Source organism: Vicia villosa, unplaced genomic scaffold, assembly GCF_029867415.1.
Source record: "Vicia villosa cultivar HV-30 ecotype Madison, WI unplaced genomic scaffold, Vvil1.0 ctg.003299F_1_1, whole genome shotgun sequence".
Lineage (NCBI taxonomy): Eukaryota > Viridiplantae > Streptophyta > Magnoliopsida > Fabales > Fabaceae > Vicia > Vicia villosa.
The window spans coordinates 82253-97302 of record NW_026706170.1 but is presented as its reverse complement, the minus strand read 5'-3'; the positions used below and the strand labels follow the sequence as shown (position 1 = coordinate 97302).

The 15050-nt window shown below is 35.7% G+C and overlaps 1 protein-coding gene across 2 annotated transcripts; it reads left to right on the top strand.

Moving 5' to 3' along the window:
- Nucleotides 1-532: 532 nt before the first annotated feature.
- On the top strand, nt 533-4382 carry LOC131640764 (putative F-box protein At1g47790). 2 transcript variants are annotated; one of them, XM_058911153.1, is made up of 3 exons: nt 533-809; nt 2138-2199; nt 4153-4382. In XM_058911153.1, exons 1-3 carry the CDS (start codon nt 585-587, stop codon nt 4166-4168), a joined length of 303 nt encoding a protein of 100 aa, XP_058767136.1. In that variant the 5' UTR covers nt 533-584; the 3' UTR covers nt 4169-4382. The 2 variants fall into 2 exon arrangements, with proteins under 2 accessions (XP_058767136.1, XP_058767135.1); XM_058911152.1 differs by having other exon boundaries at nt 533-1775.
- The last annotated feature ends 10668 nt before the right edge of the window (nt 4383-15050 follow it).

The following is a 15050-nucleotide window of genomic DNA, read 5'->3' as shown; positions in this document are numbered from 1 at the left end:
TGGAATGTGGTTTTTAATACATGTCCTATTCATAAATTCCAGTCCTACATTTTAGTGATTTTTTAAATGAAAATAAGATTGGTAGTGGGGGTTTTACAATTCTTATCTTATTTAATTATTTTTGATTTTTGATTTAACAAAAATGCCTAAATTAGTGCCCTATTTCACTAATAAATTGGTGATAAAATAAAATAATTGTTCTAAATTGCCATAATTTCGAAAAAAAATTGCCTAATCAAACCATTTAAATTCAAATAATTATCCAGATTGTAATTAGATTTAAAAAATTCTCATAAACTTATTTAAAACAAAAATAAAATAAGTTTATTCTTTTTTGAAAGTTATAATTATTTAGTGAATTAATATTGGAAGGTGGTTTTGATTTTTGAATACGTGTTCTATTCTATCCATAAATTCCGGTCCTACTTTTCAGTGATTGTTAAAATTAATAAAATAAGTTAGTTTAGTTACGGCAGATTCTAATAAGATTTGATTTGTAGCAGGAGTTTTGCAATCCTTATCAAGTACAAGTAGTATATATATATATGTTAGGGTTTAGTAACTGTAGATTCTAATCGAGAGACATGAGATCTCCCAAACATATGAGAACAATCCCTAACATCTTCTCTTCCGCCGATCTTCCACTTCCCACTCTTCCTTTTGATGTGATTTCAGAAATACTAGCTAGGTTACCGGTGAAGTCCCTTCTCCAATTCCGGTGCGTCTCCAAATCATGGAAATCACTCATCTCCGATCCAGTATTTGCTAAAAAGCACCTTAATCTGTCAACCACGCGCCGCCTCCTCTGCGTAAGCTACAATCCCTCGTTCAGGTTTATTTTAAATTCTTACTCCCTCCAATCCGTTTTCACAGATACAAACTATAGCATCACTCGATTCCAGTTTCCCTTCGGTGTTATTTCTAAACGCTACTCACATTACATTGTTGGCTCTTGTGACGGAATTCTCTGTGTTGCCAATTATCGTTTTCCCCCGGATTTTAAACATGTAGTTGTACTGTGGAATCCGTCTATTAGAAAATTTAAGGAATTACCCCCTTTTGAAAATCCAACTGACCTCGACCGTCGGATTATAACATATGGCTTGGGCTATGATCATGTTTCTCATGATTACAAACTGCTTGTTCTTTACAACTCTTTTCTTAAAGGTGTCATTGCAAAGGTTTATACTTTGAAGGCTGATACTTGGAGAACCATTAAACGGTTCCCTTCTGATTTTGGTCGTCTCGCTGATTATGGACGTGGAATATATGTAAGTGGTACAATTAATTGGATGATCCGTCAATGCTGGATTGTTTCTTTTGATTTAGTAACCGAGTCTTATCAAAAGATTTTGCCTCCTCGACAACAAACGGAACCTAAATATTTGGGTTTGAGTGTGTTGAGGGATTGGTTGTGCATAATTTCTTATAATGATGTTTGGGTCATGAAGGAATATGGAATTCTAGACTCTTGGACTAAATTGTTCAATGTTACTCACTTGCTAGATCCTCCATCTAGTTTTTTTCGCTTGACGAATGTATTATATATTTTTCAAGACGATCAAGTGTTGCTTGTCTTTAAAAATCCTTGGGATAGGGTGTTGTTGATTGTTTACCATTTCAAGAATGACACTTCTAAAGTTAGTTTTTTGTTGAAAGACATCTCAGAAGTGTATGTTGAGAGTTTGATATCACCTTGATCTTAATGCTAAAATTATTTTTGAAGACGACCAAGATCAAATGTTGCTGCTGTTTAAGGAGACTTCAAGAAAGAAGTTGAGTGTTGAAAGTTTGTTACTTTATTTTTATTATTCTTTATTTTTAAGAGAAATTAGTGATTTTTTTTCATATTTGGATTTTAGTTTCTTTGTTATGGTGACTTAACACAATTTTAAAACTTTTTATTGTGATATTTTGTTTTGAATTGACTTCCCTAGTAATACATTTTATATAGAAACTCTTGTTTACCTTGATTTTTTTTCTTTACAACTACTGCTATAGTGTTATGTAAATGAATTAATGTACATGTGATAAAAAGGAATACAAATGCATAAATCATGTAATAGACTTAGGTTATTCTGTCTCCTTCTATTAACTGTTTTGAGATGATAATATTTGGGCTAAACCTTTGCATCAGGTTCGGTTGAAGTTGTTCATGCTGGCGCGACTTTGCAGTGCTGGCCATCTCCCTCCAATACTGTAAGTACCGTATCTTTATTTGATGAAAATTGGGGGCTAACTTTATAAACTGACTGATATTATGGTTTGTTGCCAATGTCATGTCTTTTAAAATCTTGAAAAAAAATTTCACTCTAAAAAAAAAAAACTTATATCTGGTTTATCATTATTGGTAATTTCTGGTCATATCATTGTGCTGCATTTCTATGTCTCAATGTGTTAAATTTTTAGAAATATATGAAATCAACTTATAGATGTTTTATATTTTATCATATTGTCCTGAATATAAGTGTGTGAAGGAGTGCTAACAACTTATTGTTCGACACATTTTCTAAAGTCAGAATATAGGAGTCATCAAATTAAAATAAGATGGTTCAGATGATGTGGTTAATTGAAATCATTCTTCCAAATTAGAAAACCATTGCATGGTTATTTGGACAGTATTATTTATATAAAGGATTAACTGTACTGATAAATATTGAATCAAAGAAGAATTAGATATTAGATAACTGTTATCGTTGAAATATTTGTTCATATTTAGTTATGATTAATTGTGAAGGAATAAATAGTAAAATTGTGTGTAGAAATCTCATGAGCTTAGGCTGACTTTTTCACCTCATGATGTTGATACTACTACTAGTCTTGTGTTGAGTTACCAGTTGGTTGGAAATTTAGTTGCATTATTTGTCTGTTTTTTTAGGGGTGCTCAAAACCAAACCAACCCAATAGAAAACCGCAAATCAAACCAAACCAAACCGAAACCGTAAAAAACCGCATTTGGTTCGGATTAGTTTGAGTCATTTTTTAACAAAACCGCATGGTTCGGTTCGGTTTGCGGTTTGTATTTTGTAAACCGAACCAAACCGAATCAAACCGCATTATGTTACAACCTAAATTTTACTTAACTCACATTCAACCCAAAATTAAACCTATTATACATTAGCCTTATGAATACGAACAATTTTCTCATCCTTACACATATAATTTCAGTCCCGATCTTCTCAAATCTCTAATAACATTATTTCACCTTCTTTGCCACATACATCTTTCCTCTTCTTCTATAATCTTTACTCTCCTATATTCTTTCTTTTTCACCTTCTCATTTTTATGTAAATGTTCCGTATTTCAGTTTCATTTTTATTGCACATCTTCTTCTCTAATCTCTCAACACTTTTTCTTTTTCTTTTTCACCTTCACTAATCTTTCGTCTCTTCTATTTTTTTGTTTCATTATAATAATTTTATATTGTTTTATGCTATTATTTTATGTTTAATATTCCACTTTTGTCTAATTTAATTTTTACATATTACATGGAAAATTGTTGCCAAAATATGACGAGTTTTGTTGTTATTTGTTAGTGTATGAATGTCTAAATATAAAATTATGTTGTCATATATATGTGTATGTATGACTCAATAAAATATTTGTAAAAAACCGAACCAACCGAACCAAACCAAATCGCATTAGTTTGGTTTGGTTTGGTTTGAATTTTTTTTAAAAGTCAACCGAACCAAACCAAACCACACTATTTTTTCTCTTGCGGTTCAGATGATTTTTTTCGTCAAAACCGCCCAAACCGCACCGCGAACACCCCTATTGTTTTTAAATCCTTTTTTCATACTGCATGTTTAATCACTTGATGTACCTTTTTGTAAAATTGACACTATATGTACTTTGAGTGTGTGAGAATCTGTGTTTCCTTTACTGCTTTTAAGTACTTAATTTTGAAAAAACATAACAAGTTCCAATTCCTTGTTATTAGCCATACAACATTAATGACTATTGATCTAGTTATTCATGAAAGACACTATCTAAAAATGGGCAACCTAGTGGTATAAAGCGTCTGTCATACCAATGGTCTCAGTGATAAAAAAACAAAATATACATAATTAATTTATATTACATTTAGAATTGTAAACTTATAATCAATTAATTAGTTGAATTAATAAGGAAAATCTTGTATCATATAACCAGAAGAACCTTGATATGAAGAATTCAAGGCCCAAAAGAATGAGGAAACAATCGGTGCTGCTAAAGGAGTTTATATTAGAATAAAAAGAGCAAGTAGTATTAATTTATACATTATGTGTAATGTTTTATTTATTTGAGTCCATTAGTAGTGGCCCATGGCCCAAATAGGTGATAAAACCCTACTATATAACTGTATGTTGTCCCTTTATGAAGTAAGAAGAAAAGTTGTTTTATTTTATTGTCTTTTAATGCATTATTAGATCTAGGGTTTTCTAACACAAATTTATCATTGGTGCTTTCATTGATCCTTCTTAATCCTTCCATGGCCCCTTCCAAACCTACCAATCCTTCTTCTAAAGAGATTTTGGAAGAAGCTATCCAAATATCCACTCTTCACCTCAACAATGCAATGGCTGAAAATCAAGAGCAAATGGATGTTAGATTTGCACAAATTTCAGCAACCTTGGCATAACAAGTGGGAGAGCTTCGCTCAAGGCTTGATAATGAAAAAGATGTGGAAGATTCTAGGTTTGAATCTCTCATGGCTGCCCTTCAAAATATTTCATTACAACCATAAAAAGCTCAACTTGATGCTGCTGTTGCTGCACAAACAGCAAGCTCTTCAGGTATGGAGGCAAACTCATCTAGCATTTCATTTGGTTCTCCACCATTCACTCATGTTTTCACACCAGCTCACACACCAATGAGATCATCTACCACACCTACCCAAGTAACTACTCAACCTGCTGTCTACACCCCACCATACTCACCACCATCCCACCGCCACACTCCGCCATTCCGCACGCTGCACTGAAACCGACGGTACTAACAGCAGCGCCACCACCACCCCCTTTTCCCCCTTACCCACCATACTTACACACTCAACCTGTTTTTGTCCCACATACTGTTCACAACCCTTTTCCCCACGAAGACCCTTTCACTCACCAACACCATAATATTCCTACCTTACCCCCTATGAGATCCCTAAAATTGGAATTACCTTTATTTGATGGATTCAACCAATTGGAATGGTTATTCCAGGCTGAGCAGTTTTTTGGATTTTATAGCCTTCCACTAGAAAATCGTTTATCACTTATTTCTTTTTACATTAAAGGTGATGCTTTAGGATGGTTTAAGTGGATGTATCAAAATCACTTGTTGACGGACTGGGTTTCATTTACTAGGGCCTTGGAATTAAGATTTGGTCCATCTACTTTTGAGAACCATCAAACAGAATTATTTAAATTAAAACAAAGTGGGTCTGTTATGGAATACCAAACTAAGTTTGAACAGCTTGGTAACAAGGTTGTGGGGATGTCAGCAGAAGCCATATTAAATTGTTTTATTTCTGGATTACACCAACATATTTAGAATGAGTTAGCTATCCATAAACCTACCTCAATTTCCCAAGCCATAGGACTTGCTAAGCTAATCGAATCTAAATTGAAAGAGTCCAAAACCAAGTTCCCCAAACCATTTCAAACATCTTACCAAAAACAAAACTCGTTCACTTCGAACTCACAAACTACCAAATCCTTTAATCCCACACCTACAGCCAATCTCAACCCCCCAAAACCGCCCTTATCCCAACAAACCAAGATCCCCATTCGTAAATTTACTCAAGCCCAACTCCAAGAGCGACGTGCTCAAGGTCTTTGTTTTAATTGTGATGAGAAGTTTTTTATCGGCCACAAATGCACAACTAGCAGATTTTTTATCTAGTGGTTGATGAGGAAATTCAGTATGAATTTCAGGAAGTGGCAGAACACTCAGAAGTTAATATTTAACTAGACTTAGTTGATACTTACTTTCAACTCTCCCCCCAAGCAGTAACAGGCCAATTTTTGCCACAAACACTCAAATTCAAAGGTTCAATAGCAGGTCTGCCAGTCATGGTTCTTGTTGACACGGGCAGCACCCACAACATCATGCAGCCCAGAATTGCACATCATTTAAATCTCAAAACAACGCCTATCAATCAATTTTCGGTTATGGTGGGTGTAATACGGTGGGAGAACTGACTTTAAAGAAAATGTTGCGGATAGCAAGAGTCGCCATCGACTTTTATTTTATCCAATTTAAAGAAAGGCTAGAAGAACAGAAAAAAAACCTTTTTGAAAGAGATTGAGTTCGGGGGTAGGTTTTACAAAGGGAAGGTGTAAGCACCCTTTGTATCCATGGTTATCCATGGGCTCTTAATTGCTTAGCTCATTTTGTTTTCAAAATGTTTGAGAAGTTTGAGAAAAAGGATTTGAAATAAGGACTTTAGCTTGTAAAATAACCGTAGCCTTTTTGAAGGTTTTTTGAAAGAGGAAAGTTTGAATTTAAACCAGAGCAAGCAATTAATAGCAACTACCCTAAGTTTTGAAAAAGATGTTCTTTTAGCTTTTCAGGGCTATCCATACCATAGGAGGGTAGGAAGTCCTTTTATTGGATTTAAAGGGTCATCGAGGTTTATCGTTCGCCATAAGACTGACCCTGCCATAAAGAGGGCAGGTAGTCTAAGGGAAGGATATAATAGTCATTCTTAGGCAGCAGGCAAGGATACCTTAGCAATGGGGACAAATCATCATTTACCGAGGCAACATCGAGGGACAAAATTGATGATGAATGAACTGAGGGCGACATTTGCTTTAGGTCCATGTGGCACGCTGGTGAAGGTCCATGGTGAGTCCCTAGCTTGACTGACGTTGGATTTGGACCTGATGAGATCCTGAGGCTCTGATTTGAGGCAGCATGATGAGACTCTATGGGCGCTGTACACTGGATCAAGAATACTTGTGTTTCATAAAAAAATAAGAGGGAACGAGGGATCGAACCCACGCCATCTACCTCCAGACGCCTCCATAACCAACTCAACCACACGCTTCCGTTGTTAACCATATGCCATCGTATTATAATAAATAAACAATGGCCATTAAATGAAGATACGCACGCGAAGTTCAAATTGAACCAATGGCTTGATGACACCTCGTCATCTTCTTTGCTAAAACCTGGATTTCTACCTTTTTACAGCGCTTTTTACAGGTTAGTTGTAAAACGCATATCTATTACACCTGCCAATTATTAAAACCTCATACAAGCATAGATAATTAAAAGTAAAACCATGTTTGCATTCGTCTCGTCATCACGAACACACCTGTACCAGAATCAAACCCTAATTCGAGCTAATTCATGAAACCCCAATTTTAAGAATATAAACCCTAACATGGCCGTAGGCCCTAAGTGTCCATGGAAACGCAATTAAAGCTCCAGAATTCATCCATACCACATCACAATCAAGAATATGCAATCAAATCTTACAGAGGATGTGTGCATTGATGCAATTGAATTCAAGAAGATAGTGACATACCTTGACTGATAGGAGATTTTTCTGGGGGTGCTGAAGTCGCGCGATGGTCCTAATAGCTTCAGGGAGGCTCGGGGCAGGTGTTTAGATTCTTATATTCCTTTGAGTTGCTCTGCAAATAAGAAACCAAATTGAGTTTCTTCTTGAATTTTGGAAGCTTGAGGGTTGCGTTTTGACTGCAGATTTTCGTCCTCTTGGCAATTGGCGATGTTATGTTTATACAATGGAAGAGTTTAGGTCAACAATTATAGAAGAAATCTTGTTAAATCTTTGATTGGAATTGTGGAAAATTTGATTTGCAATATGGTTCAAAATCTTTCTAAATTGGTCTCAATCACATCCAATCCATGTATGCACGAAATTATATTGAATATGGGGGTAAATGATGATTGGATTTGATTCAAATTGATCCCTTAAACCATATCTTTGATTTTCTATTGATTTACTTAATTTTAATCCTTTTCTAAATGAATAAAAATTCATAATAAATCAAATAGATCAACGATTTCGTGGCAATTGAATCTTGGGGCTTTGGATAACTTGAGAGTGAAGATTGGGCCAAGAAAGATTGAGTCCTTTTGCAAAAAGATTCATTTTGGAGCCTTTTATTTCACATTTTTCTTCTTAAAATTGTCCAACTTTGACAAAGCACATCTCCCTCAATTTTTAAGATATGGAAGAGTTCTGGGACTTTTTGGAAACCTCAAGATGTCCCATTCATGCCACTTTGGACGTTTTTTTTTTCATTTGAGGATTTTATCTTGATGATATGGTCTTTGACAAAAAACTGCTTTTGGTTGACTTTCAAAAAGGACCTGTAATGTTTTGATCCATATCTCTCAAATGAAGCATTTTTAGACTTGGCATGTGAGAGACAAAGTTGTAGAGAATTCAATTTCCTTCAAAATGAGATTTGGATGGAAAATTTCTGATATTCCATGTGAAAGTTATGGCTGGTCAAAGTTCAATTGACTTTAGGTCAAAAAAACCCTAATTTAGAAACTTTAGGTTTTGTTGATTTCTAAACTTTTCTTGATGAATCATGATCAATCCTTGATCAAATGATGAATGATACTTCAAAATAAGGTTGTTGACAAAAAATCAGGAATTTTGACTGTACTTTGACCACAATTGACTTTTAGGTCAAACTAGTCGACTGTTGACTTTCTGAGCAATTGACCGAGCAATTCTTGGAATTGAAGCCTGAATTTTGTCATGGAGATAGTTTGAAACATCATAAGTCATCTGAAATCCATTGGGGACCTTGATTCATTCATTTTCTTCAAAGAATTCAAAACCCTAGTTCAGGAGGTCTTTGTCTAGGAGAGTGTGCCTTTGAGTTTTGAACTTTGGTATGAGTTTTAAAAGGTGAAATGAGATGGACAAATTTTGGGGTATGACAGTGGGAAACGACTCTCGTTTGTAGTGTGAAGGTATATGTGATAATGTGGAGATCATGCTACAAAATAAACCCTTCACTCTACCTTTTTACTTATTACCAATTGAAGGGGCAGATATTGTGCTAGGCATGGCTTGGCTCAGAACCTTAGGCCCAATTCAAGCTGATTTTTCTATCCCATCCCTTACCTTTCAACACCTCACAAAACCTATCACTTTTACCGGCGACCCTAAACCCTAACCAACCCATACTTCTTTTCATCATTTAAAACAGCTCATTCATACTGACGCAGTTGCCTCTTTCCACCTATTACTTATGGAACCAACATATGCCAAAACCCACCTTCCAAAACCATAATCAAATGAACTTGACACACTTTCACCACATATTACCAGACTTTTGCCAAATTCCAAACCATTTTTCAACCACCCAAAGGCCTCCCCCCCTCAACGAACCCATGACCACCACATTAACCTTTTACCTAATACTTCCCCCATCAATGTAAAACCGTACCGTTATCCCCATTCAAAAAAGGATGCCATGACCACTTTAATTCAACAAATGCTTGAGGAGGGAACTATTATTCCTAGTACTAGCCCTTTTTCATCACCCGTGTTACTTGTTAAGAAAAAATATGGGACGTGGCGTTTCTGCGTAGATTTTCGTGCATTAAACGCAGTTACAATTAAAGACAGATTTCCCATACCAACTATTGATGAACTCTTGGACGAGCTAGGATCAGCTGCAATTTTTACTAAGATAGATTTGTTTTCAGGTTACCATCAGATCGGGGTTGCATCAAAAGATACATATAAAACAGCTTTTCGCACTTTTGATGGACACTATGAATTCCTAGTTATGCCCTTTGGGTTAACTAATGGACCTTCTACTTTCCAATCAGCGATGAATGATCTATTAAGGCCTTTCCTCAGGCGCTTTGTTCTAGTTTTTTTTATGACATTTTAATTTACAGTTCCAATTTTAGTGAGCATATTGAACATTTGCAGGTTGTTTTTCAGTTATTAAAGGACCACCAATTTTTTGTGAAGTTATCTAAGTGTGTGTTTGCAGCTAAACAAATTAATTTCCTAGGGCATATCATTTCAGGGAGTGGTGTTGCACTCGATTCAGAGAAAGTAAAAGCTATTCTAGACTGGCCAGCGCCACGTTCTCTCTCGGCACTTCGTGGATTCCTCGGCCTCACCGGTTTCTATCGTCGTTTCGTTCAAAATTATGCCACTCTCGTTGCTCCTCTCACCGATTTGTTGATATCCACTAAATTTACATGGAGTACAGAGGCTGATGCCGCCTTTACAAATCTCAAAAGAAAAATGACCGACATGTCGGTCTTAGCTCTACCTAACTTTACAAAACATTTCAACATTGATACCGATGCCTCTGGGGTTGCAATTGGCGCGGTGTTATCTCAGGAGGGTCATCCCATTGCTTTCTTCAATAAGAAAATGTGTCCTCGAATGTAGGCAGCTTCTGTGTATGTTCGCGAGATGTTTGCCATCACAGAACCTGTAAAGAAATGGCGTCAGTACCTCATAGGCCATAAGTTTCACATCTATACATATCAGAAAAGCCTAAGGGATTTACTATTACGAAGAATCCAAACACCAGAACAACAGAGATGGACAGCAAAATTATAAGGATTTGACTTTGAGATATCTTACAAACCTGGCCGGACGGATTTGGTTGCGGATGTCCTCAGCATAAAATTTGAAAAGGAGGAATCGTTGTTGCTAGCTTTATCTTCTCCATTTCCGGATCTATTCACAACTCTAAAAAGATTCTACAAGTATGACACAGTGGGTCAGGATCTCCTCAAAATGGCTTCCCAAAACACAACAGGTTATTCAATTTCACAGGACTTGCTATATTACAAAAACATGGTGTATGTACCAGATTTGGAGGACCTGCGTTTGAGTATCTTGAAGGAGTATCACAATACACCTGAAGGAGGGCACTCTGGGGTCAAGGCCACTTTAGCACGCGTACATGCTTCCTTCTGTTGGCCAGGTATGTACCTTGAAGTCAAGAATATGGTTAAACATTGCCCAAACTGTCAACACAACAAATATGATACACAAAAGAAAAAGGGATTACTACAGCCACTACCGGTTCCAGAAAGAGTGTGGGAAGATATAACTATGGATTTCATCACAAACTTACCCTGTTCTTCTGGCCACACTGTGATTTGGGTCCTTTGTGATCGTCTAAGTAAATTTGTGCACTTTATTCCTCTCCCTTCATACTTTACTGCTAAGGACTTAGCCGCTCACTTTACAGTGGAAATCTTTCGCCTTCATGGAATACCCAGATCTATCGTGTCTGATCGCAACCCCCTCTTTCTAAGCAAGTTTTGGAAGCATTTTTTTAAACTCCAAGGCACACACCTGAAATATAGCACCTCTTATCACCCAGAGACAGATGGTCAAACAGAGGTAGCAAACCGGTCCTTAGAAACATACCTGCGTTGTTTGGTTGGAGACCATCCTCACAAATGGCACAAATTATTGCATCTTGCTGAATACTGGTACAACACATCGTTTCATACAACGATTCAAATGTCTCCATTCAAAGCCTTGTATGGTCGTGATCCTCCAAAGCTCTTAGACTATGTGACGGGATCTGCTCAGGATGAAACTTTAAACCAGACCTTGCAACAACAACATGAGGTGCTCACGGAGTTAAAACAACATCTCAAAAGAAGTAAAATCAGTATGGAGAAATAGGCGAAGAAAAAAGAAGACCATTTACCTTTCAAGAAGGAGATTTGGTTATGTTAAAGCTCCAACCATACCGCCAAACTACAGTTGCACAGCGTCTTAGTCAAAAATTAGCAAAGAAAAATTTTGGTCCATATAAAGTAGTCAAACGAGTGGGAACCGTGGATTACCTCTTAGATCTTCCATCTTCATCTCGCATCCACCCTGTTGTTCACGTATCGTTGTTGAAACCTTATCATGGCGAAGACATGGCTCCAGACTTCAAGCATCGTCTTCATCCAGATTTGGGTGTGTTTGCTCCGGTGGCCGCTATCAGGGGAACCGCTACTGACCAACAACACAAAGATTTAACCATGAGTAACAATACAACACAAGAACTGAAGGAATCCGAGAACACAAAGCTTACCACCGATTTACCTTTTTCCAAGCCCACACTTGCAACTTGGGGGAGATCCAACAACGCGAACCACTGGAGCATGAATGAAATCGAGAAGCCAACCTTTGTTTGTAAGGGAAAAGACGCAAGAGAGAGTGAAAGAATTTCAGAGAATACTTTGAGTGTTTCTAAGAGTTGTGACTCTAAAATGGTACTTAACCCTCACGTTCTCAATAGAAGTACCACTAAGTTAAAGTGTTTGGACCATTTTAACCCTCAGCCAGCTAACGTCTCTATTGTACTTCCCAAGGACCGAAAGCGTGTATCTGTTGTTAATAGTTGTTCCCCACGTTCGCACACTGCCCAAGATTCCACCTTATCTCCCACGCACCAATCACACGCCGGTTTTCAAATTTCACCTTATCCCTCCATTATCTCTTCACCGCCCAAATTAACTACAGACGTGGACAGCATTTTACCACACGTTCCCTTTGTGCCAACTAGCAGTTCCAACCCATCAACCATTTCAGTTTCACCCAACCCAACGAATGCTGGACCCAATTCGGTGCTGAACCCATTGAACCTTGAGGACAAGGTTCCTTATGGGCCCGAGAGTAATGATATGAAGAATTCAAGGCCCAAAAGAATGAGGAAACAATCGGTGCTGCTAAAGGAGTTTATATTAGAATAAAAAGAGCAAGTAGTATTAATTTATATATTATGTGTAATGTTTTATTTATTTGAGTCCATTAGTAGTGGCCCATGGCCCAAATAGGTGATAAAACCTAATATATAAGTGTATGTTGTCCCTTTATGAAGTAAGAAGAAAAATTGTTTTATTTTATTGTCTTTTAATGCATTCTTAGATCTAGGGTTTTCTAACACAAATCTATCAGTTCACCACCATAAGAGGTTTATCCAAAAAGATTTATCTACAATCTATTGTATATACCCTGCGCGTTGCTTGCAAAACCGTGATTTCACGTGATAAATAAAAGAAAAAGAAAATATTAACAGCATTAGTAACTATATTTACATCATTTCTAGTTTCATTATTCCAATAGATTTCACAAGGGAACATCTCTGACAATGGTTTTTGTTACAATAGAAACCAAAATGATGGATAGAAGACATAACATATATAAAAACTAGATACCTCGAATCCAGAGGAAGAGAATGAGATCTCAACCCAAATAGTGAAAAAGTAATAAGGATTGGTGAAGGAAAGTATGTCCAAGCTTTTACTTAAGCTTTTTATTATCAAAATCCTAAGAACAAACATTCTTGGTTTTTCTCTATTAATCTATAAATGATTATTAAACCCGTACCAAATTGCTTTTACGAATGGTGGACTAAACTTGGTCCGTCTTTGGAAATATTACCCAAAGAATTACTTGATTTATACAATCCCTGGTGTGATAATAGTTCACTTATTGTAAATATTTTATCTCATAATTTAATCACAGGACAATGTCCATTTTGGTTCTTTACCAAATTTCAGATTCCCTGGATATGGAGATGGTCTATCACCATATCTCAAGATAAATTCAACATACCAATTTTAGAAAGAAATTTCTTCTATAAATGGTGGAACAAGATGAAATATTCTAATTCAAGCAGCTATAGCTGAAGATCAAAGTAATAAAGTCAAAGAGCAAAGCTCTCAACAAATGTCTATGGGAAATTTTAAGTTCTTTTAGAGAAAATATCTAAATAAATCGGAAGAAGAAATTATGGTAACCAATTCTTCTCCACTTTTCCAACTAAAGCATCAAAATATGGGAATTCATCTATGAAAACTAGCTCTTTTATGGGGTCAATGGATTCCAACAACTTTGATTGTTTAGCAGGAGAAGCCCAAAAGGATGACCCCACTGCTGAAGATTTTTGGGATGCAATGATTCAATCCATGGCTCAGAAAGCAAAAGACAAAGCAAAGAGATAATAAAGAATCTTAGAATCTCAAGACAAAAAGAAAAAGACATAGAGATAAGAAGGAATCTTATCTTGAAAGAATGCACATGAAAAGATAAGAATCTTATCTTAGAAAAAGAAAAGAAACTTTTCTGCTTTTTGTAAGAAAGTTTTGTTTGTGAATTATTGTTGTGTCGATGGGGCCCAGTGTGTACCCGACATTAATAATTCATCTTTGTATGTTGTAACTAGCTATCATAGGTAGCTCTTGCCGGCTTAAATAGTAAGCCTTTGTATCCCTAAGGGAATTTTTTTCCTTTTGTAAGCACGCAATTTCAGTAATACAACAAAGTTTTTATATATGCTCTGTCTTTTATCTACCATCTTTCACTAAAATACTTAAAATTCTGATCTGCTTATATATATATATATATATATATATATATATATATATATATATATATATATATATATATATATATATATATATATATATATATATATATATATATATATATATATATATATACTTAAAACTGAATTGAAATCATTTTAACTGTTAATCGGTATTTTATTAAAGTGGTTTTCAAAAGCTAAGCTGAACCATTAATTTGGTTCAATTCAATGCTGTTATTGAATCCCGAACACCTCTAGAATGGACACATTATAGATGAATTGTAGATAACCTTATTTTGCATACACTAGAGAGAGTGGTTTCAGAATTTGAATGTGTGACAAACATTTATAATGGTTGCATTTCTTAATAAGTTCTTATAGCTAGCATGACATTTAGAATAGATTTAATGGTTAGGGTTTGGCTAGTATAGGAATCATTTCTTATCACAAAATATCCATGATCAATAGCAAATGAGTACTTTGAAAAAGGAATAGCATACTTATGAGTAGACCCATGAGACACTATACTTCAATTTTTGTATACATTTTTTTGAAGTTAAACACTTCAATTGGATTCAAGAAAAAGCATATTCATTACAGACAGAATAACAAATTTAGTGTGGGGCATTCTCAACTCAAATTTTAGAACTAAAGAACTTAAAGAGCTAAACAAAATCACGCAACTGAATTGCATTGAGTTTAACTGAATTTTAAGTTTTTTTCTCACTACAA

Bases quoted from the DNA above. Each gene is read 5' to 3' on its own strand.
- LOC131640764 (XM_058911152.1), top strand. From the start codon at position 585: ATGAGATCTCCCAAACATATGAGAACAATCCCTAACATCTTCTCTTCC.